Source organism: Phoca vitulina, unplaced genomic scaffold (assembly GCF_004348235.1).
Source record: "Phoca vitulina isolate PV1807 unplaced genomic scaffold, GSC_HSeal_1.0 scaffold4, whole genome shotgun sequence".
NCBI classification, from domain to species: domain Eukaryota; kingdom Metazoa; phylum Chordata; class Mammalia; order Carnivora; family Phocidae; genus Phoca; species Phoca vitulina.
This window is the reverse complement of record NW_022589707.1, coordinates 78,092,857-78,118,109: the sequence shown is the minus strand read 5'-3', so window position 1 is coordinate 78,118,109 and position 25,253 is coordinate 78,092,857. Positions and strand designations below refer to the sequence as shown.

Below are 25,253 nucleotides of genomic sequence, written 5' to 3'. Positions count from 1 at the left end.
TATAAAAATTAAGAGAGGGCGCCTGGGTGGCTCAGTTGGTTAAGTGACTGCCTTCGGCTCAGGTCATGATCCTGGAGTCCCAGGATTGAGTCCTGCATCAGGCTCCCTGCTCAGCAGGGAGTCTGCTTCTCCCTCTGACCCTCCCCCCTCTCATGTGCTCTCTCCCTCTCTCATTCTCTCTCTCAAATAAATAAAATCTTTAAAAAAATTATTAAAAATTAAGAGAAATACAAATTAGTTTTAAGCGATTAGCTCAAAATACATAATTATTGAAGAGAAGTAGCTCAGGTGAATGCACTAGCCTCTTGTGTCACTAAATATATACTGGTAGAAAGAGACTTGCCTTGGGCCCAGAGTCGAGAGAAACTAAACTTTATTTCAACATTATTACAGATTGTAAAAGAATATGGAGATGTCGGTATTTATGTGTATTTAGCAGGATGCAGCGGTGAGTACACTTCTAGAATGGGGAGAAGTTTTAACATTTTGGTTTCGTTTCTCTCTTTTTTAATAACTTTTTAAAAGTTTGGAAATATTTTCCCTTAATTTTAGTTTCTGGCAGAAAGGAAAATTATTCAGGGAGGGAAGGGAAAAAATGAAAATTATTCTTCTGAAAATCACTCTGAAGCTAGCTTTGAAATTAGTCACTCACAGGCACCCCTGTCCCTGGGCTATTTTGGCAGGCCTCCTGACCTGGACTTGGAGGGAAGGAGCTTATAAACCATTGTTCTGAGCTGGTACATTTTTTAGTAATTATTTAATGGCAGCCCTAAACATAGTTCTATACAATCATTTAGGTTTTTCCATGACAACACCTGCTATTTTTGCTTTATAATAAATTTTGGTTGAAACAGTGCCTGAAAATGAAATCTACATAAAGGCATCGCTTTTCACCTGCCAGGATGGCGAAAAGGAGAAATGTCTGACAGCATGCTCCATAGGCACACTGTGGGAGCACAGGGACTCTCCGACATTGCTGGTGGGAGTGCAAAATGGAACAGCCTCAGTGGAGGGCAGAGCGGCGTGATCGTTCCCAGTTACAAATGCACTTTACCCTTTAACCCAGCAAGTCCAGAAACGTGCTGCACATACTCAAAATGACACGCGTACGTGGTTAACCATCTATAAGCAGTTGCAGAAACTAGTTACTGTCTATAAAACAAAAGACTGGAAAAAATGTCAAAGAAAAGGAACCAGTTAAATAAATTGGGTACATCCACACAATAGAATATCATGTAGTGGTAAAAAAAAAAAAATTAAGTACAAACAAAATCCAGAGTAATACAGATATATATATATATATATATATATATATATATACACACACACACATATATATATATACATGTATATATATATATATGTATATATGTATATATATATATACCATGCTAAAGAGATACTTTTGGGTAAGAAAAAAGGGAAAAATAAGAATATGTATTTGTATTTACTTATATTTCCCTAAAGAAATACTGAAAGAATATGCAAGAAAATAATTTCCTGGATAAAGAAAATGTGATGTGTGTATGTGTGTGTGTGAGAGAGATATACTGATATATACTACACTCACACACTCACACACTCACTGGAATACTACTCAGCCATCAAAAAGAATGAAAACTTGCCATCTGCAACAATGTGGATGGAACTAGAGAGTATTATGCCAAGTGAAGTAAGTCAGAGAAAGACAAATACCACATGATTTCATGTGGAATTTAAGAAATAAAACATAGGGGAAGAGAAGGAAAAATAAAAAAGAGAAAACGAGAAAGGCAAACCATAAGAGACTCTTAATGGGGGGGATGGGGTAATTGGGTGATGGGCATTAAGGAGGGCATTTGTTGGGATGAGCACTGGGTGTTATATGTAAGTGATGAATCACTACATTCTACTCCTGAAACCAGTTTTACCATATATGTGACCTAGAATTTAAACAAAAACTTGAATTTAAAAATTGAAATTAAAAAAAAAAACAGAAAATAATTTCCTGCTACTACTGGGGTGTGACATCGTGGGAACGGGATTGGAGTGACACTTTTTACTCTGTCATTATAATATTTAAGCTATATAAGAGTGCTAATTTTTTTAACGTTCAAGACTGATACCCAGAGTGTGGACTGATTTTCCTTTCTTCTTTTGTAGCACAAGTTGTAAATGACCTCACTCAAAATCGATTTTTTGAAAACCCTGCCTGGAAGGAGCTGCTGTTCCACAGCATTCACGACGCAGTGTTAGGCAGCCAGCTTCGGGAAGTGCTTGCTGGGCAAGACGCCTCGGCCCTCCCTCCCCAGGAGGACTCAGAGCCCAACGCCACTCCAGAAGCATAGATGAAGAACTCAGCCGGGATGGGGTATGCGCCTCTCGTGAAATCACTCACTGTTACGCAGTTTAAGTACTAGACACTAGATTTTTTTTCCCTAAGGGTCAATACTAGTAGTCAAGGCTTGATTTGGAGAGTGAATGACACATAGCAAGATGTATCTTACTTGTATTGTTTTTTTTTATTGAATATTTCAAAGACTGTCGTCCTCTTGCCTGCATTTCTTGTGCAGTGACATTTTTTTAAATTTAAATTCAATTAGCCAACATATAGTACATCATTCGTTTTTGATGTAGTGTTCAATGATTCATTAATTGTGTATTACACACAGTGCTCATCACATTACGTGCCCTCCTTAATGCCCATCACCCAGTTACCCCATCCCCCCACCCCCCTCACCTTCTGCAACCCTCAGCTTGTTTCCCCAGAGTTAAGAGTCTGTCGTGGTTTGTCTCCCTCTCTGATTTCTTCCCATTTAGTTTTCCCTCCCTTCCCCTGTGGTCCTCCGTGCTATTTCTTATGTTCCACATATGAGTGCAACCATATGATAATTATCTTTCTCTGCTTGACTTATTTCACTTAGCATAATACCCTCCAGTCCCATCCATGTCGATGTAAATAGTGGGTATTCATCCTTTCTGATGGCTGAGTAATATTCCACTGTATATATGAACCACATCTTCTTTATCCATTCATCTGTTGAAGGGCATCTCAGCTCCTTCAGCTATTGTGGACATCGCTGCTATGAACATTGGGGTGCATGTGCCCTTTCTTTTCACTACATCTGTGTCTTTGGGATAAATACCCAGTAGTGCAATTCCCGGGTCATAAGGTAGCTCTATTTTTAACATTTTGAAGAACCTCCATACTGTTTTCCAGAGTGGCTGTACCAGCTTGCATTCCCACCAACAGTGTAAGAGGGTTCCCCTTTCTCTACATCCTCGCCAACATTTGTTGTCTCCTGTCTTGTTCATTTTAGCCATTCTGACTGGTGTGAGGTGGTATCTCATTGTGGTTTTGATTTGTATTTCCCTGATGACAAGTGATGTGGAGCATTTTTTCATGTGTCTGTTAGCCATTTGTATGTCTTCTTTGGAGAAGTGTCTGTTCATGTCTTCTGCCCATTTCTTGACTGGATTATTTGTTTTTTGGGTGTTGAGTTTGGTAAGTTCTTGATCGATCTTAGATACCAACCCTTTATCTGATATGTCATTTGCAAATATCTTCTCCCATTCTGTAGGTTGCCTTTTAGTTTTGTTGACTATTTCCTTTGCTGTGCAGAAGCTTTTTATCTTGATGAAGTCCCAATAGTTCATTTTTTGTGCAGTGACATTTCTGTTACTTTTTAGTATTACCTTTATAAGCTGAGCATTTAAGAAGTTATTTCCTTTAAGTACTTTCCCTACAAATCAGATATGCTGTCCCCAGGTGGGTAGTGGCTCCTCGTTCTTGTACTTGATTTACAGGATTTTTGTAACCAGAGTTATCTAACAGAAGGAGCAAACCCACAATTTTCCAGAAGTTCTCTTAAAATAACCTTTTATTATTAAAGAACAATCAAAAAATTAGAAGAAACAGAAGAAAAGAAACATTATTTTGCTACCACTCAAAGATTATCACTAACACTTTAATGCACTTCCTTCCACATCTTTTTCTGTTCATATGTATTTTCATCTTTTAATCAAAGGAAGATCATATTCAACATAGTGTCCTGTAATCCATTGTTTTCAGTCAATAATCCTTGCTTTCTCATTCCAGAATACTTTCACCTCAGACCTACTTCAAATTTCCCATCGTCCTCAAATTTGTAGTTGGTCTGTCCAAACTAGTAGCCATTCTGTGACCTAACGCTACAACTGGTCATGTCTCTTCAAGTCCCTTAAGTCCATCTTAATCCAGCCCAGTCGCTTTTATGACACTGAGTAACTATTTAAAGGGACTGGGGCAGTTGTCCTGTAGAATCCCATTTTGTTTTTTCAAGGTGTTATTTCTCTTGTCCCTTTATTTCCTGAACTGCCTGTAATCTAGAAGTTCTATCTAAAAGTTTCATGGATTGAAAAAGAACATTTTTTTTTGCTAGAATATATCATAGATGAGACACATGCTTCAAATCTCATCACATCAGAAAACAAATATTTAGTTGCCCTACCATTAACGAATGATGCTAAGGTGGATCACTGGACTAACAGGACAGCCTAATCCCCCACTTATGTTTTCTCCTTTGTGACTAGTGAGTTACCTATATGGTATGCCTTTGGCATTGAATGAATGCCCAGTTTCCCATTAGCCATTCACCCAGGGGTTTTAACATCCTTGCCTAAGTCAATAATTTTATTAAGATTTGTGATTTTTTTCCATTTCTCTCATTTCTTCAGCATTTATTAGTTGATGTTTCTTTGTAAACTACAACTACCCCTCCTCCACTTGAGCTATTTTGTCATCCTTAAATACATCTCTTACTGGAAAGGTAGGTTAAATGTTTTTTCAATTTAATTATCAACTTCAAAGTAAGGAGTTGGTTTAACAGATGATGACAAATTAGGTTCTTTTATCTCTCTCTTTTTTTCGTGTAATTATAGGCTCGTGAATTTTTATAGTTTTAATGTTCTTCAGTCCATTATAATTATTCTTTTTGGTGTTCAGATTGTCACGACTGTGACCAGAAGTTTTATTGTTGCTAATAGTAAAGTAACCTTAAAGGCCATGTATTTAAGAAAGGTAACTCCTAGGTATAATTTAGTATCTTCCTTGGAAGTCCATAAGAGTTATCAGTTAATTCTTCATCAAACCCAGAGTTAAGCCTCTGAGTGAGTAAAATGCCTATTTCAAGCACTTTATAGTTGTTCAAAAGGAGTGAGGGAGAACTTTAAGCCATTTTGTCATCAAAAGGTCTTACTCTTGTAGTTCCAACTACCACTTTATTCCAAATCAAAGCACAAGTATGCCTAAAGCCTCCTCTGCTGAGATTTCCTAATAATCAGGTTTTTTAAAAAAAGATTTTATTTATTTGAGAGAGAGAGTGAGAGCACAAGCTGGGGGGAAGAGCAGAGGGAAAAAGAGAAGTAGGTTCCTGCCTTCAGCAGGGAGCCCCGTGCGGGGCTCAATCCCAGGACCCCAGGATCATGACCTGAGCCAAAGCAGACAGATGCTTAACCGAGCCACCCAGGTGCCCCTAATTGTCAGTTTTTAAAGTATGTTTTCCTATTGACTTCTTGTTTTAGTTTTCATGAAGAAAACACTGCCAGGAGAAAAGTGGTCAGATCCTAGGAAAGAACTACGTTAGCATGGGTCTACTCCATCCAAACCCTATGGTTTGTTTGCTTTAACTATTGGGCTTCTCAGTGACTTTACTAATTTAATTCAAAGTAGACCCCACCTTTCTAATCAGTACTTAATGTAGATCTAGAGTGCAATCAGATTCGCATCCAGTTACCTCGTTTGCAATCACCACATACAAGATCAGATACATCTGCATCCTGATACAGCCTGCCTTCTTAAAGAGCACTTAGCTGTAGAAGCTCAGCTTTAGTGGAAACGTTTGTAAAAGGGCCTGCACCATTTCAGCCACTAAAGCAGAACTTAAGGATTTTAAACAATGTTATAAAATACTTCATTGCATCTACTTTAGCACCCCTCTTCCACAAGTGCTTTACACATAGTAGATATCCACGTCCTAGTTGTTGGTAGATTGAAAGTAGTGTACAAAAATAGTATTTATCTGTATCTAACAGATCTGTATTTAACTTTTCTGTTAACCATGTACATAAAAAATGCTTAAGTCTTACTGAAGGGAAATCTGTTTTTGTTTTAGCATGCCTCTGAAAAAGTAAGAGTACATTTCAAAATGTTTTATCTATATGTAATTATGTTGGAATGTTTTACTTTATTTAATATAGTGGAAAATTTCCTGACCTTTTTTACTTTAAGTATGTCTCTATGTTCTTCTTTCTGGACCTTAATAGCTACTAATATATGCTTCCTATGTTTCTCAGCACTGGTTCAAATTCAGTCTTAATGCCCCTGTCAAAATGGGCATAATCCACAATGATAGATACCGGGACTTGGCTAGTCTTATTTTAAGGCAATATGGGAAAGCCCTGTCTTCAGGAAGGGTCCCACATAGAGAAGTCCTTTGTCTTTCTAAAATCCTACACAATATAACAGTGGTTGATTTCTGCCTCATGGGTAGATGGAGTATGTTTTTTTTGTTTTTTTGTTTGTTTGTTTTTTTAAGATTTTATTTATTTATTTGACAGAGACAGACACAGTGAGAGAGGGAACACAAGCAGTGGGAGTGAGAGAGGGAGAAGCAGGCTTCCTGTGGAGCAGGGAGCCCGATGTGGGGCTCAATCCCAGGACCCTGGGATCATGACCTGAGCTGAAGGCAGATGCTTAACGACTGAGCCACCCAGGCGCCCCTAGATGGAGTATGTTTGAAAATAATTGCGAACCAGGGCCCGGGGAAACTAATTCATGTCACAGACATTGACTGTGTAATTGTATGGCAGCTTATAGTGGGATCCCAATTGCCAGTCTCATCTGCAGTGGGACTCAGAGAAGAAAGGATAGGAATCCTCTGCAAGCCCTGGGAGTAGCTCATTTTATAGTTTTCAGGTAACATCTAAAATATCCATTCCATGTGGTTTGATCCTGTGTTCTTAACTGTTCAACAGAGAAGGGAGGTGCCTGCCTCCGAAGGGACATTTTGAGAAAATGAGTCTGCCCTCACGTGTATGAAGGAGAGGGTAACAGACTCACAGAACCTGCCCTGCAGCGGGTAGGTGTGTTTTTGTTTTGGGGGGTGTGGGGTGGCATATGCCCTCATGAGAGGCTGAGGGAGAGGGAAGGGAGGGTATATGGTAGGGAAGGCTTTATCTATTATGTCTGCCCCTTTAAAGACAGTAAATCAACTTAAATTTTAAAATCAAATAAAACGTCTTTGGTGTGAGCCTGTGTGTGCCTTGAGTGTAAAAATGCTGTTGGTCCGTTTTAGTGTATCTTTCAGGAATGCTTTTAGGATTCAGTATGTTTAGATTTTTGATAATATGGTTTGAGTGTTGATAAGAGTTGGTTTGAGAACTGGTAAAAAGTACTGCCTTAATTCTCCATATAGCCAACCAAAATGCATGAGACGGGCTTTGAAACCCCTCAAATCCCAACAATAGAATGTTCAAAAGCTTAGCATTGTAGCAGGTAAACTGCTGGCTTACTGACTTGGATTTAATCAAGTTTGAGCATCTCAAAAATCTATCTTGCCTTTGAGAAAAAGGCATACCAGGCTTTTCATTTCACTTCATGTAACGGATAAGGCTGAGCTTTGTGGAAATTAAGTTTTTATAAATCCAATCGCATTTTTAAAATGTTTATAGAAAGTATTTTTTAAAGATCATATTTTTCTAAAGCCATCAACTCTTTGTATTCTGACTTATCAGCACCCTGATATATATAGAACATACATGTGTGCCCATACACATGCATATGGACACACATGTGCATAGATTAGGTGGAGGGGGTTACCGGTGAATGTGTGTTCGTTCTCTTTTAAGATAGGGTACGAAGATGCTAATCTAGATAGGGTTAATACTACTGGACAGAAACACCCAAATTTTTCAAATAATTGTCAGTTTGATGTGTGACATTAGATTTTCATCATGTAACTGAGATGTTAAGACTCTCCAGAGCCTGTACCATGTTAGGCCTGAGTGAGCTCAACAGAGCCAGTTTGAGTAATCCCACATGGTGCATATGATACTACTATGTAGCTCTCTGAAAAACCTGGTAAGACTTCAAAGAGTGTGACGTCAATGCTTATGTTTATTAAAACATTACAAAAACATACATCTTCATTTATTTGAGTATATTTTATTATTAGCCTAACACCTAGAAAGGGCTCGCTCTGTTTCATACCTCATGAAAGACCAGGGCAGGCTTAGGAAAATTGTTCTGATCCATTTCACAAAAAAGAAAAATGAAGAAAGAAAAGCATGCTGGTTGGATTTTATGAACAAAGGGCTTTTGTTCTTCTCTTTGAAAACTTTCATTATTTTAAATTTCAATACAACATTTAAAGCACTTTCTATGCTGTCAACTTTTTTTTCTGCGAATTAAAACATATCCAGTTCTTGCTATTTTGCATTACTTATTTATGAATACTGAACTGCAATAAAAACATTCTTTATTGTGCTTGGATCTCAGTATTTAGGCGGGGAGGCTAACGGTGGTGCAAGGTGGGAGGGGATTTGGTGATGGCTGCACAAGAAATAATTTTAGAGATCTGCTGAGGATCCCAATACAACTTTATTTTTAGAAATACCTTGCTTCACCAGAAGTCTAACAGGAACTTTATCAAAATTTTACACCATTAATTTATAAAATGAAAATAAGTACTTCTCTGTATGAAACCAATTCTGGATTTTCTAAATTAGAATATTATGTATATATTTTTCTTTCTGCTTTACTACTTCACTGGTCATTAAAGTCACTAATTCTTCTTAATTAACTTGAAATCAACTCAAATGACAGCAAAACCTAATACATCAGATGCTTCTTCCACTTTCAAGAGTTTGGTCAAAGCTTTATTAGTCAATGTGGTAGGAAAAAAATAAAGCATTAAAACACGTGGTCCTGTGCCTAGATGGGCTGTTTTGATGAGGGGCAGAAGAGCATGAAGGTGAGGAACACAGGTACCGAGCTGACAAACTTGGACGTGAATCCCAGCTCTGCTACAAGTATAAGAAGTAGGAAAGTGCATGCATTACATCAAGATGCATTAGCTCCGCCTCACTGGGCAGATGGGAGGGTACCATCGGCACCCAGCCAGCATACGCCTACAATGTACGTGGTCTAAGCAAGCACTTTATGATATGGGACCCTTAAATGGTAGTGATCAAAACACAATACACATCATAATATCTGCCTGATGACATTAGATATCACCTTTTATTGTACTACAGAGAATAGACATCTGAAGAAAACATACAATTTTGAAATGCTTTATTTTTGTGTGTAATGGTTATTAACAAGTCTATTTAATAAAGTTAGGATTCCAATGAAAAGAGGTGTTTTCATGAAAGCCTTCGGGGATCAGTTGTATGTCATATAGCGGGGAGTAGCACTGAATTTGGCATAAGACTTAATGACCTTATTTACAGCCTCCAAGAAATCCTTTTCAGTAGCAATTTTTCGCCGTGCTCTGATGGCAAACATACCAGCTTCTGTGCAGACGCTTCTAATCTCAGCACCTTTCAAACAAAAAGACAACAGGCTTATTAAAGCAGCCTGAACAGACAGACCAGCAAACATAATCAACAAGACCTTTCAACCTACCCGTGCTATTTGGACACAGTCGTGCTAACAACTCAAATCTGATATCTCTTTCAACACTCATTGAACGAGCGTGAATCTTAAAAATGTGAGTCCGACCCTAAAAATGGAATTGATAAATATTAAAATGGAAAAACATCACGGGAAGAAAAAATTTCAAGCGAAGGAATTCTTGACCTCTCTAAAATGAAATGATTTTCTTACCTCCAGATCAGGTAAGCTAAATTCAATCTTTCTGTCCAATCTCCCTGGCCTCATCAGTGCTGGATCCAAAGTATCAGGTCTGTTAGTAGCCATCAGCACTTTAATGTTACCTCGAGGATCAAAACCATCCAGCTGATTGATCAGTTCCAGCATCGTTCTCTGCACTTCGTTGTCTCCTCCAGCACCATCATCAAAACGAGCCCCTGAAAAGACAAAAGGAAAAATCAGCTCTTCACGTCCACTCAGGAGCACGCAATGAGTAACTCGAAAGTACAAGCTCCGCTCAAGTCACGTGCTCCAGCGCGAGCGGGCATCTCCTTGTGAAGCACATTCTCTAAGAACAGCCTCCTTTACACAAAACTCATTAGAAAGTGAATCTTTCAGAAGGACTCATCATAGATTTATTTAACAAAGGCTCCTTTTAAAGTATTCTTTTTAAACCTCTTTTAGGAATTTTGTTTTTTAAATCAAGAACACCTCCATTTTTAGCACAATATACATCCGGACTAGGAAACAGTAATACACGTGGACCTGAGTGCTACCGTGGTGTCTGTGTGTAAGAAAAGGTCATACTCTTCAAAGTTTGTCAGAAACTTTCCTTAAAAATATGGCTAAATCTGTATTACAGTAGAACTGTAACAGCTTACTATCACACTAATTTAGATGTATTAGAATATTCTAGCTTAATGTCAATCCCTCATTTCAACCAAAATAGCAAAAAAAAAAAAAAAAAAAAAGGCCTCCAAACATCTATTTTCATTTTTAAGTTGTATAAATACATATGGTTATATTAATGTATTATGTACATTAAAAAAAATTGGAAAATTTTTAAATGATATTAAAAATACAAAGAAAAATTCCAGATTGTCTTCTTGTACCCTAATACTACTTTATACACAGTGTACTTTGGAAGCCACAGCTTCAGAGCATCCTGACGTCATCATAAGGCTTACTCCAAAGATACCATACAAATAACTTCAGAGTCACAACATGACACCGATACACTGTGGTCACACATTATGTCCCTCCAAGACATTAACCACAGAATTTCCAAACCCAACAACACCCATCCAGTCTAAAAACAAGACTCTAGGTAACCTAACTGCAGTCCCCAAAGAACATTACGGGGTGCACTATGTTTTCAAGTCATTTTTGCCACTAAGTTCATTAACTGAACATATGACATCTCTCGAGCTATTAAGAATTATTACTCCCGGGGCGCCTGGATGGCTCAGTCAGTTGAGCGTCCAACTCTTGATTTCGGCTCAGGTCATGATCTCAGGGGTGTGATATTGAGCCCCGTGTCAGTCTCCCTCTCCCTCTGCCCCTCCCCTCTCCTAAAAATAAATGAATTATTACTCTCATAACTGTTACAATAGTCCAGGCCTACAGAACAGTTGAGTTTTCAAGGTCTCATTTATTACTTAACTTTTTTTTTTTTTAGGTAGGCTCTACCCCAGCGTGGAGCCCAATGTGAGGCTTGAACTCACAACCCTGAGATCCAGACCTGAACTGAGATCAAGAGTTGGATGCTTAACCAACTAAGCCACCCAAACACCCTTATGACTTATTTTAAATCTCTCTAAAACCCATGAAATAAACAAGGCAGGAATTATCATTCCCTTTATAAGGTAAGTGAACAGAGGCTCAGAGTTGGAATAACCTGTCTAGATCACACAGCTAATACTGTATTTCATCAAATCTATGAAGCCAACAATAACATTATTTTATGTACACTTTATGAAAAACCACCACCAACTAAATTATGCCCCAATGCTTTCTTATTACATCAAGTGAAGCTATACCCCAAGTTAGGAGTTATTAAAGTGTGAAAACATGTGTCATGTGAATGAAATTAGGAAAGTACAAAGATAAAGACTTTGAGAAACAGCAATGCTCTAAAATATTTCTTTTTTCCTTTACAGTGTATCTCTATTGTTTATTAGATCTGTAGCTCAGAAATGCCAGAGCTCATAGAAAGAAGAGTTGGAAATTAGAATTTTGTACAAGATTAACATATCAGGAGAACTCTACACATATTACTTTAGAAGGCTCATGAAAACTAATAATAAAAAATAAGAATAATATAATAATATAATTTTAAAAAAATCACTGAACGATGGAAAAAGAAATTGAAGAGAAATAAAAATCAAAATCTTAAGAAAAAAAAAAACAATCTAAAGTAGTTCTCTAAAATACCACTCATACCTCCAATAGCATCAATTTCATCAAAGAAGATAAGGCAGGCTTTTTTTGTTCTGGCCATTTCAAAGAGCTCACGAACCATTCGAGCCCCCTAATGAGAAAAATAAGTCAGAGTTGGTTTAAAACATTTTTTAAACACAAGAAGCAGCTATGCTTCAAACTTTTCAATATTCCTAACAGTATTCTCAAGTATTAATAATACCTAAAGCTTTTTCAAAAAAACTGAAGTTTGTTACCTATTCAATCAAATTAATCTCATTAGCCTCAAAACAGTATTAATTTCACGATTCTATACCTATTAAATAGCCAATACTTCAAGACCTGAAGAGGTCAAATGAACACTTGAATAAAGGCACCATTTCAATCAGTTAAAATTGAGGAAATGAAAGAAAGCATCTGATTTATCACTTGGCATTTCTGATCACCGATTTTGCTTTGTAAGTTTTTTTTTCTTGAAGATTTTATTTATTTGAGAGAGAGACAGAGAGAGAGAACAAGCAGGGGGAGCAGCAGAGAGAGAAGCAGGCTCCCCACTGAGCAAGGAGCCCGATGCGGGGCTCGATCCCAGGACCTTGGGATCATGACCTGAGCCGAAGGCAGATGCTTAACTGACTGAGCCACCCAGGCGCCCCTGCTTTTTAAGTTTTGATCAAGGAACAGAAGTATATCTTAACTCATGCTGCTCCTTTACTAAGTCTTACTCTAAGTATACTAATCATTAATGTTTCAGATGTGATATACACAGCCCTAGACTTAACTCTAATGAGAAAATACATCAAATGTATATGTGCGTGCATGTGTGTATGCTCGCACGTATCCAGACGATTATGTTCTCTTTCTCAATAGGATATGAAACGCTGCCCCTGAAATGAAAGTACACTTTTGAATGCATTCACTGTATTTCTGGGGTCTTAGAAACCAAATCTGTAGAAAAGCTCATCCTTTTGAAGAGGGAGCATAATGATTAAAAGTTGTAGGCAGTTGTTCGTTTCCAGTGACCAAGGGAAGGCCGGTGGCTTCTGAACTACGAATTACAATCCATCAGTCAAGAAATTTCAAGTCTCAATCCTTCAATATGGAACTGCTTTCACAGGGCTACATATTATTTGATTCTGATCAGTGTACTTTACCTCACCGACGTACTTCTGTACAAGTTCAGATCCAATAACTCGAATGAAGCAAGCGTCAGTCCTGTTGGCAACTGCCCGAGCACAGAGGGTCTTGCCTGTACCCGGCGGACCAAAGAGCAGCACACCCTTGGGAGGCTCAATGCCAAGGTTAACAAACCTCTCTGGCTGTGGTGGGAGACATGATTTTTACACTTATCACTTCCGTGCAATAAACACAGAACTACTTCTGTATCATATCTGTAAATATCATGATATTTAAACCAAAATTATTAAGTGCACAACCTATATACTTGATCTAAATAAGAATTTCGCTTATTCTAAGACACGTAATGGCTTTTAAAGGTGTTTCTCTTATCCAGGCTTAACAAAACATTTTCCCACTGATTTAAAAAAAAAAATAGTGTTTTAAAAAACAAGAGTATTATCCTAGTTTTCCATTATCCTCCCAAGCTTAATTTGACTCAATTTAAGCCTACATCCTCTTGGTATCATTAAAACACGTGGTTTCTTCTACAATAACTTATAACAAATTTAACATATTGCTAAAGGTTATACCTCAACCTCCTCTGTCACTCAAGATAGGAGATCTGTTTTTGAATAGGTCTGACCAATCAATCCTTTTGCTTCCTCTTCTCTCCTGGAACGTACCAACTCACCACACTTCTATCCTCTACCCCCTCAAAAGTTTTCACTAAAGAAAATATAAAATTTTTAAAGCTATCTAATGATAGGTAACTAGTGCACAGACTCAGCCACTTACATGAAGTAATGGCGTTTCTACTACTTCTCGAAGTTTCTCAATCTGTTCCTTACAGCCACCCACATCACTGTATGTGACATCAGGTTTTTCTTCCACCTAAAAGAAGAATGAAAACGTGTAACATATAGCCACAGACTTTTGAATACGAGTTCAAATGTTCTATCCAGTAGAGCAGACCCAATACCCTAAAATAAAAATCAGACTCATAGCAAATAAGAATTCCATAAAAATGGAATACACTGTCCAGTGTCCTAGAACCACTCACAATACTACCTGCTATGACACTAAGTGAAAGAGACAAACCAATAAAAAGAAAGACTGATAAAAACATTCTCATCTGAAAAATTGTTTAAAACATTTTTGTAATTCTTCAGTATATGCCCACATATTGATAGTTTACAAGTCAAAGTTTCAAAATTCTTTCAGATGGATGCAATTGTATTCAAAGTCATGCCATTCCTTTTCCCTCCCATATTTTCTTACCTGCATCATGGTAACTGTTGGGTCAATCTTGGGAGGCAGCGGAATGTGAATCTGATACTTATTTCTGTCCACCCTAAGGAGATAAAAAAGATCCTCACTCAACACATTCAAAAAATGTACTAATTATCATGCGTTGTATATACATTAACTTACTTAATCCTAACTATCCTAGAGCAAGTGCTTCCTCCACTCACACCATGTTACCTTAAATAGACCGTCAAACTCAACTCTCAAATCCTGCACTTGAGTATGACATGTAAAGCCATTCACAAAAAGCCCTAGTGGGATAGGAGAAAGAAGCAGATATAGAAGAAAGGATGTTCAACTGTACTACTCTACTACAGAGTATTTCTTCGTTATTCTACGGCACCCAGTTCATTCATTCCAAAGAAAGCCAAGGATGTCAATGTGACATGGTATCTTTAATGAAAGAGGAGTATTTACTGTAAAATAGTCTTACCCAACTCTCATCCCTTCTTCAATGTCAGTAGGTGCTACCTGATCACTGAGGTCCACCACAAACTTGGCAAACTGCTTCACATTGATAATGTACTTTGGGTCCTCCGAATCAGCATTGATTATCTTCGTACACCTAACACAGCAAAAGGCTTGATTAGAGTAAGGAACCTAAACCACTAATAATGAATTCAAGTAACTAGATTCTCTCCTGGGCAAGCAGGATACTAACGAGCAGGTATAAACTAGAACTGCAGAAATTAGGTCATTGCTAAAGATCCTTTACTATAGAAACCCAAGGGTCCACTCAAATTAGCTAAGCTGTAAAATTTTCAAAAGATACATTCCCCTAGAAAGTTAAACCCAAATATTTCACCATTAAGAAGTTCTCTAATTTCTTAATTTTTTTTTAAAAGATTTTATTTATTTATTTGAGACACAGAGACAGGGAGAAAGAACACGAGCAGGGAGAGGAGAGGCTCAGCAGGGAGCGCTATGCAGGGCTCGATCCCAGCACCCCAGGATCAGGACCTGAGCCAAAGGCAGACGCTTAACCGACTGAGCCACCCAGGCGCCCCAATCTCTTGATTTTCTTAAGTACATTCATTAGTGACACTCCTCTATATCTTAAGTTACTCTCCTTTTTATTTTCCCTTTAGGAAGATGATTATCTTGTCTTACATCAAGTTAAGTAATAAATGTGTTTACATTCTTTCCTGAGTTTATACTTCAAATCCATGATTTATCATTGTTGCTATTTTAACTCAAATGTGTTCTTTTTCTGTGTAACATGGTGAAGGCAAATTTGTAATACCATGTACATCACAGTAAAAAGTAGTCCACTGCCTTTACTCTTTGATGGAAGGAAAACCAAGAAGAGAACTCACTTTAGAAAAAATCCATGTCATAAGCTGTAGCAATTATATGGGGAAATACAAAATAGTCTGGAGTGTACATAAAGGTAGATCCCAAAATAAGCTCAAGAATGCTTTGTCCCCAGGGTGCCTGGGTGGCTCAGTTGGTTAAGCGTCTGCCTTTGGCTCAGGTCATGATCCCAGGGTCCCGGGATTGAGCCCCACATCGGGCTCCCTGCTCAGTGGGGACCCTGCTTCTCCCTCTCCCCACTTGTGCTCTCTTCCTGTCTCTGTGTCTCTCTCAAATAAATAAAATCTTAAAAAAAAAAAAAAAAAGAATGCTTTATCCCCACAGCATAACTGTGTGACAGGACTGTTTTCTTTCTTTCTTTTTTTTTTTTTTTTTTTAATTTTATTATGTTATGTTAGTCACCATACAATACATCATTGGTTTTCGATGTGGTGATCCACGATCCATTGTTTTCATATAACACCCAGTGCTCCATGCAGTACGTGCCCTCCTTAATACCCATCACCGGGCTAACCAATCCCCCCTCCCCCCTCCCCTCTAAAACCCTGTTTGTTTCTCAGAGTCCATAGTCTCTCATGGTTCAACTCTCCCTCCAATTCCCCCCTGCCCCATTTTTCCCTTCCTTCTCCTAATGTCCTCCATGCTACTGACAGGACTGTTTTCTGTTACCAGCCAAGGTCTACCAGGGAGGATTACATAGAAAGTACCTCTCACTACTTTCTCTGACAAACCATGTCAACACTGTCTGCACAAATAAGGATCTTTCAAATCTAAAGCTGAAAAAGTATATATATATGTAAGGACATCAACTTCCAGAATGAAGCAGAGTTTCTCTCAGCTCTTAAGTCTCCAACTAAAACCAAAGTACGATTTACCAGACATCTAGCACAAAAGATGGGACACCAAACAAGAGAAGGGAAAAAAAGCATCTTGGATGAAGTAGAAACCTTGCAGTTATCATTAATTTCCTTAGAGATGAGAACATATTACAACCATGATTTGAAAATAGAGGACACATTCGGGGCGCCTGGGTGGCTCAGTCGTTAAGTGTCTGCCTTCAGCTCAGGTCATGATCCCAGCGTCCTGGGATCAAGCCCCACATCAGGCTCCCTGCTCCACGGGAAGCCTGCTTCTCCCTCTCCCACTCCCCCTGCTTGTGTTCCTACTCTCGCTATCTCTCTCTCTGTCAAATAAATAAAATCTTAAAAAAAAAAAAGGACATTCAAAAAAACAACAAAACACATATATTGAAAGAACAAAGAGCTCTCAGAAATTAAAAGCTTGAGAAGAGAAACACAGAAAGGAACAAAAATCAACAAAAGGACTTAACGTTAAGAAAATCTCACAAAAAGTAGAGCAAAAAGACCAAAACAAAACAAAACAAAACCCCACACAGGAAAGAATAGCATATTAGCAGAGATATCCAGGAGGCCCAAGATCCAAGTAATACAAGCCTGGAAAAGAGCACCAAGAAAATAGAAAGAAATTATTAACAAATAATTTCAAGAAAAACTGCCACAGTGAAGGCCAGGAGAGTCCAGCACCGTGCGTGAAAATTCCCCAATACTGAGGCATGTCATCATGAAATCTCAGAATCGTGAGAATGAGGAGACCCTACAACTTTCAGATGAAAAACAGGTCACAGATACAGGACTGGGAATCGGAAGAGCTTCGGACCAACCACCCCGGGAGGTGGAAGACCATGGAATGCTGCCTTCAAAATTCTGAAGAAGGAACTTTATACCAAGACATTTTCAGACATACGTGGTCTCAAAATATTGCCTCCCAACTCACTTCTTTCAGGAAGCTACCAGAGAGCTAATACTTACACCTAATGCGGGTGTAAGTAAACCAACAAGAGAAACTCATGGTACGCAAGCAACAGGAGAGAGGCCAAGGGAACCTGCAGGGTCAGAGGTCACAGGATGGTTGTGATTTAGCAGGTGCAAAGGGCCACGGTGCAAACCGAAGCAGGCAGGCAAGTGCTGGGAAAGACTTCTTTAGGAGAATGGACCCGAGAGCACCCGTGGCACAGCGCACCTGAGGTACGCGTGAGAAAAAACCTGATGGACCTAATGCATCTGAAGAGCAATTTACACAATCAGGAAAAACTGGAGGGTTGAGTTTTTACATACAGAGAAAACCGGGCAAATGAGAAAACAAGACAATTACGACAAGGAAAACAAAAAATGGTACGAGAAAGAAAAAGTAATCACCATTTACTACTTGCCTCTTTGTGAATAGCACTACTTAGCCACAGTTAGGAAAACAATGACTACTGATCTAACCAAAATTTTAATGTAATTACATTAGGAGGATGTAGGAATAGGAAAGGTATGTCTTGGGGATGAAGGCAGAGGAAACAAAACAAAATCCTCAAGCCAATAGATAATACATAAAAACTAAAAAAACAAGATGCAATCTACAATATACAAGAATTATGTCCGTAAGAATCATGAAGGCAGAAACCAAACAACCAGTTAAAAATTTTGAATATAGGTGTCTCTAGGGAAGAGAAATAGGGAAAGACAACTATTGTCCTAGAACTATTTAACTCTTTAAAAACCATGATAAAACTGAAAAATAAACCAATAAATGGAAAGGAGAGACTGAAAAAAGGGAGTGAGGGAGGAAGGAAAAGAGGAAAGGAAAAATAATCTGTAGTAAAATAAGCTGTAGTAAAGAGGTTAAAATTGAAACAAAATTTTCAACTATTAGAATAAAATACAGGAGAATATAATCTTGGATTGAGCTAAGGCTTCTTGAGCAACAATCAAACCCAAAAGGTATAGTGAAAACATTTATGTATTTTATTAACCTCCTAAAAATTTTAAACATTAGTACAACAAAAGGTACCAAAGAGTTAAAAGTCAAGTGACAGAATGGGAAAAAATATTTGTAGCATATTGAAGAAAAGATTAATATGCACAATATATAAAGTGCTCCTAAAAATTCACAGAAACAACCCAACAGAACAGACCATGAATGGACACAGAAATACAAATGTTTAGTAAGTATAAGAAGCTGTCATACTAGTAATCAGCATAATGCGAATTAAAATGAGGTTTTTTTTCCCCCCAAATGGTAAAAGTGTAAAAATAGATGATCACATATCTTATACTCATCAGGAAAACAGGTATTCGCTTCAAAGCCTCATTTGAGGAGTGTAAACCGGTCAAACTGCCTTTTTCCAGATTTTCAAAACTGTAAATGCCTCTGACCTCCCAACTGCACTGCTAGTAAGCTACACCACAGAAGTGGACACAGAGAAATACATAACATCAACATTCAGTGTAGTATCATGTACAGTAACCAAATTGTAAATGAACCAGAATCTACGGCAAGAAAAAGAAGAAAAAGGAAGTACTAAAAAAAAAAAAAATCAGGATATGTTTCTTTGCATGCAAATATATATATGAAGATACACAGGTGGACTAAGAGGACCAAACTATTTTCAGTTACAGCTGACGAAGGGGACAGCAAAGATGCGAAGGAAGGTTTCCCTATCTTCACCTCTTCTTTTTTGTACCATTTGGATCTTCTGATTTTTTTATATGATTATGTCTTCACCTACTTCTTGAATAATTGTTGAAGTCAAAATTTAATCCCAGATACTCCCGTAGAAAGCTTTGTTTACTTCGAATTAGGAATAAAAAATTTTTATGAACTATTGAGTATACCCTAGATTCTAAAAAGTGCTTAAAAGTACAGATAAAAATAAATTTCCAGAGTTCTATGCATACCTCGCAACCTGCAAAGGCTGTTCACTCTGCAGTGTTTGCTTATCTGCAGCCAAATCCCAGAGTGCTGGTGGGGCCAGGCCAGTATCAGACTCTTTAATACCTACGTAAAGAAAGAGAACAGAATTCACAGAAATGTAACGTATCACCCGCAAGCGGGCGTTCTCAAGCTCAGTACTACTGACATTTTGGATGGCATAATTTGTTGTAGGGGGTGTCCTGTGCATTTTCGTGCAGGAGGCAGCATTCCTGGCCGTTAGCCACTAGATGCCACCAGCAGCACCTCCCCCTCAAGTCATAAGCATCAAGAGTATCTCTCGTCACTGCCAAATGTCCTGGGGGATGGGAGCACCGGGGCAAAATCACCCCATTTGAAAACCGCTGCCCTAAAGTAATCACAAGCCAAAATTCAACACCATATTTCACAAATTTGTGCAGGTCAAATACTGTAAAACTTCACCACTCAAATTACTGAGAAGAAAAGTTTCCAACTACTAGGCAATAGCCCACTTACTTCAAGCAATACCAGGGGAGACCATATTTTTATTCACTAAGAAATTTTTACTTGTTTATTAGAGTTTATTGAACTTGGCTCTGACCAACAGAACATTTGCTTAAAGGATGATGTTGCTTAACTGCTTAAGCACTGGACTTGGTTGTAAAAGGTAGTGAAAGATTATTAAAGGAGATCTAATTTCTTTTTTTAATTTAGATTTTATTTATTTATTTATTTAAGGTTTTATTTATTCATTTGAGACACAGAGAGAAAGAGAGAAAGAGAGAGCATGAGCAGGGGGAGAGGCAGAGGGAGAGGGAGAAGCAGGCTCCCCGCCGAGCCAGGAGCTGGACACAGACCTCGATCCCAGAACCCTGGGATCATGACCTGAGCCAAAGGCAGACGCTTAACCATCTGAGCCACCCAGGTGCCCCTAGATTCTATTTATTTATTTGAGAGCAAAGGAGATCTAATTTCTTAACAGATAGGAGGATAATAATTTTTTTAATCTGTAATTCATGAAAGAGGAAGTCTTGTAGTTAAATTCTTTTTTTTTTTATTTTTTTGTTATTTATTTTTTTATTTTTTAAAGATTTTATTTATTTATTTGAGAGAGAGAGAATGAGAGACAGAGAGCATGAGAGGGAGGAGGGTCAGAGGGAGAAGCAGACTCCCCGCCGAGCAGGGAGCCCGATGCGGGACTCGATCCAGGGACTCCAGGATCATGACCTGAGCCGAAGGCAGTCGCTTAACCAACTGAGCCACCCAGGCGCCCAAATTCTTTTGATATAATTAACACATGACATTTAAAGAGAGGAGACAAGAATGAAGAAGTATATACCAGTGAGCTCATTAATTTTCTTGAGAAGTTGCTGAATGTCATCTTCAACCTGCTTTATCTGCCTAGAGTAAGTGCTTTGACCCTAGGAGATAAAGATCACTTTAATTAGAACATTAAGACATCAACAATTCATTAAACTGCAGACAGAAACTTTAACAGTTACAATCTTAATAGCTATTATTGACCCAAAGCTTGTGAAGTGGAAGTAGAGAGAGAGTGTTATATTTCAGAAGTATTCCTAAACCAGTATTTTCCCCCAAACAACACATCATTATGGAAGCTAACCAATGAAAATCATACCTGAAATTAACCAAAACTACAAGCCCATTTCTATGCACTAAAACTTTTCATTTCTAATTCAGTTACATACATTTTAAATATAATACACATTTGTGTAAATTATTTCAAGTATCTTTCAATATAGTACCACACTTAATTACAAATAGTATAAAAAAAATGTACCAGCTTTGACATGCTGAATATTTACTCTCTGATCTAATCTAGAGAGAAACTGTGATACATTAACTTTTTTCAGTGAGGATTACTATAAACTGCTAGATATTCTCTTCTTAATTATTTTGGAAGGATAATACCAACAATAGTTCTTATTTCAACATAAAACGTCTGTATTTGGTAGATACTGAAAAGACTTACATAAGTTTTCAGCAAGGCAATATCCCCCTCATCCAGAGCTAAAATAAGAAAGATAATATATTAGATTCAAAAAGAGAAAACTAGAGCTAGCAATTCTTTTCTGTTCAATTTAAATTGCATTAATTGAGTGAGAAAAATTATGCAAAGATGTAATGATATAAATACAACCAAAAAAAAGTTCCTGGACTCAAGGAACTTTTATCTAATTGGGTGAAGGCAGATGTTTACCAACTGTGTAACATAAATGTCGAAGAGTCTCAAAGTGCTGTGACACAAAAAGAACAGGGAGCCCAAGGAACAGTTTGAGAATCAGAACAACCCGGGCACTAGCAAAGTCCCAGCAAGTCATGCATTTGCTAAGTAATGTTGGAAAAACCACTTAATCTAAGCATCAGTTCTGTCATCTCAGAAACAGAGAGAACACTCATCTTACCCTCACAATGTCGCTATAAAGACCAAATTAGATATGGATGAAGAAGCACATAAAATTCTATACACATTAGTCCTAACTATATGCAAGGGATAAATTTAATAATACATTTGCAGAATGATAACCCACCCAGAGAAATACACGGATGAAATGTTAAATCTCTGTAAGTTTTCCACCAGGTGCCTGAGTAGCTCTGAGCTGTATCCTAAAATACTTCCAAGGCAAAGAGTAGAGTGTGGGATCAAAGTAGAGAGAAAATTTCTTTCTTTGGCAGGGAGGTGGAAATGGAAAAGAAAACAGTGCTAGGAGAGGTTGAAGTTGTTTAGGAAGGGAAGAATAAGAGAAAAGAAAGGAAAAAAAACAATGCAAAAATGTTTTTTAAATAGTCTGTAAGGAACCAAAGAAGAAAACAGCATAAAGATGAGACTAAAAGGGGAAGAAAGGTAAACTGGGTGTGCATTATCTCCTGCACTGTGGGTGGAGTGTCAAGTGGTATAGTCTCTACAGAGAGTAATTTCGCATTATCAAAATTACAACTCCACTTCTAAAATTCACCCTACAGCTTGTGTTTGTGCCTGGGATACAAGTTATAGGAACAAGGTTATTCGTTGCTCTAGAATGGCGGTCAGATTGAAAGAAATCTAAATGTGCATCAATAAGGATTAATTACATATATTACTGCTCCCCCAATAAAGTGGGATACTATGCAGATGCAGAGACAGGTAGACAGCACGGACCCTTTATATAACGATATGAACTTATCCCTAAGACACGTGAAGATGGGAAAAAAGCAAGATGTACAATATGCTCCGTTTATGTAAAAATAGATAAACGCTTGTTTATGCACAGAAAATGTCTAGAAAGATAACGCGAAATGGCAACACGAGTTGCCTCGGTGGATAATGGATGGCTGGGGTCAAGGGTGAGACACCTTTCAATGTATCTTTTTTTATGATTTTAGTGTTTTGAACCATATGAATAAATTAAGCAAAGGAAGGTTATTATTATTTTTTTTTTTTTTTAAAAGAAAACTACGTCTCAGGATCCCGGCTACACAGGGATAGCACCAAGCCGTCCCACTAGAAGGGGAGGAGGGACAGGAGAGAGGATCCAGGTGACCAAGCACCGCCAGGCGGGGACACTTTTCAAGGCCTGCAAGGCCAAGCAGGGTGCGTGACTTCCTCAAGACCTGACAGCTGAGTATGAACAAAAACCTCGATCGGCGGGAGATGAACACAGAACTAGGCGCAGCATGAGGGGCAGAGAGAAGGCAGGCAGGCTGAGCCGGCTGCCGCCACCCACTATATCATCAGGGGCACAAAAGGGACACAGCGCCGAGTGGCGAGCAGGGAATCCAGCCTCCCCTCCCGGGCCAAGCCTGGTTCTGCTCCGGCCCGGACCGCCAGCCTCTGTCAACTGACCTCGGATGGGCTTGTCGTCCTTCTCATCCTCTTTGGTTTTCCGCTGATCGGCACCGAGGTAATCCGGCATTTTAGGTGCTCCGAGTGCCTCAACTCCCTACTGATTACACAGCACCTCTGTCGCTTCCGGTGGTGCCGCTCTTTCCGTTCCTCACCGGAAGTAAGCCGAGCTCTGCGGACCCGTTTGGTCTGCGCACGAGAACCGGAAGAGAGGGCTCGGGCCCCCGCGCTGGCGTCCTCCTCGCAGTTACGCCGAGTGCGAGGAGTTCCCGGTGGGAACCGAACGTGGGTCGGCCGTGGCCCCTCACCAGGGAGACTTGCCCTGAGCAACGGATTCCGAGAGCCACCCTGGCTACGTCGCTGAGTTTAAATCCTTATTTAGTCATATCTTCCCTGTGCACTCTCGGGTAACTCCTGTACCCTAGTTTATGCTTTATCTCATAGCATTGTCGAGACAGTAAATAACAGTGTTTTCAAAGTATCTGGCGTATTAAATAAGCAGCAAGTACTAGCTAGATCTACAAATAGAGGGAGGTAAATAGAAGTTGTTCATTAATTTGATGTCAGCGTGAGATGAGATAAAGTTTCAATTTTCGAACCTCCTGGCAAAGAGGAGTGGTGGGAACCATCCTCAGGTACGGCGGAGTTGGGGAAAAGAGCAGATTTTGAAAGAAATTAGTTTAGGTGATGAACAGAAGTGCGTAGTTAGGAAACAACTGTAAATTTAGAAATGAAAAGCCTGACACAGTGAATAGAGTGAAAACGTAACCTGCAGGGTGGGAGAAAGTATTTGCATGTCATAAATCCGATAACGGATTAATATCTCGAATATATGAACTAGGACTGGAGGAAAACAGACCCATTTTAAAAAATGGGCAATGGGGGCGCCTGGGTGGCTAAGTTGGTTGAGCAGAGGTCTGACTCTTGATTTTGGCTCAGGTCACGATCTCAGGCTCCTGAGATCCAGCCCCGCATGGAGCCCCTCTTCAGGCTCTGCCAACTCGCTCTTTCAAATAAGTAAATAAAATCTTGAGGGCGCCTGGGTGGCTCAGTTAGTTAAGCGACTGCCTTTGGCTCAGGTCATGATCCTGGAGTCCCAGGATCGAGTCCCGCATCGGGCTCCCTGCTCAGCAGGGAGTCTGCTTCTCCCTCTGACCCTCCTCCCTCTCATGCTCTCTGTCTCTCATTCTCTCTCTCGCAAATAAATAAAAATCTTAAAAAATAAAAATAAAAAAAGAAATGTCAATTTTGAAGTGACAGTTTTGTCATGTGGTAGATAGAAGGCCCATTCAACTTATTTTACAGTGAAAATGTAATTCATAGAGACTAATTCTCTAACTTCAAGTCTTTCATTTTGCTCAACCTATTCCAGATACTGCTGCAGGGCTGGAGGGGGTGGGAGAGAGGGGTGAATCTTTATCCACTGGTTTCCTTTTTGCTAGTTTTTGCGTTTGACCTCAATCCTAGGAGGAATCATAGTAGGAGTACAATTGATTTTATTATACATTAAATAACTAAGTTCCAGAATCCTGTAATTGGTAATATCTTGGGGGTGAAACAAACAAACAAGTTCATGCTTTTAGAGCAGGGTAAAGAGATTGCTGGCCTTGGAATAGAATCTTAACACTGAGGAGGTGGTCTTCTCCAAATGTCATGAGGATTAAATGAGACAACGCGGGTAAATTAATAATATCGCAACAAATATTAGTTGACATTATTAATTAGGTAAACACAAATATATTACAGATCTATGTACAAAATTCTCTATAGATACACATAGACTACAATAATTATTCTCAATACTAATACATACATATATTTTCATTTTTTTATTTGTACTAGTAGAGCTACTGGAAAAATCAGCGGTTAGGCTCGGGCTAGTAGTAATTTAAAAATAAAAACATT

At 38.7% G+C, this 25,253-nt stretch overlaps 2 protein-coding genes across 2 annotated transcripts in view; one reads left to right on the top strand and one right to left on the bottom strand.

Moving 5' to 3' along the window:
• The window catches only part of SLC26A5 (solute carrier family 26 member 5), a 50,207-nt gene extending 47,880 nt beyond the window's left edge, over nt 1-2,327 (top strand). The window contains exons 18-19 of the mRNA XM_032401286.1: nt 394-448; nt 2,143-2,327. Coding sequence (XP_032257177.1) covers nt 394-448; nt 2,143-2,327 — 240 coding nt within the window. The remainder of the gene's footprint in view (nt 1-393; nt 449-2,142) is intronic.
• Nucleotides 2,328-8,118: 5,791 nt separating this feature from the next.
• Nucleotides 8,119-23,569, bottom strand: PSMC2 (proteasome 26S subunit, ATPase 2). The gene is made up of 12 exons (XM_032402323.1): nt 23,349-23,569; nt 21,498-21,535; nt 20,844-20,925; nt 19,510-19,609; nt 14,886-15,017; nt 14,426-14,498; nt 13,943-14,038; nt 13,183-13,347; nt 12,056-12,143; nt 9,848-10,050; nt 9,647-9,743; nt 8,119-9,561 (listed from the first exon to the last, which is right to left on the bottom strand). Exons 1-12 carry the CDS (start codon nt 23,416-23,418, stop codon nt 9,404-9,406), a joined length of 1,302 nt encoding a protein of 433 aa, XP_032258214.1. The 5' UTR covers nt 23,419-23,569; the 3' UTR covers nt 8,119-9,403.
• Nucleotides 23,570-25,253: the final 1,684 nt, after the last annotated feature.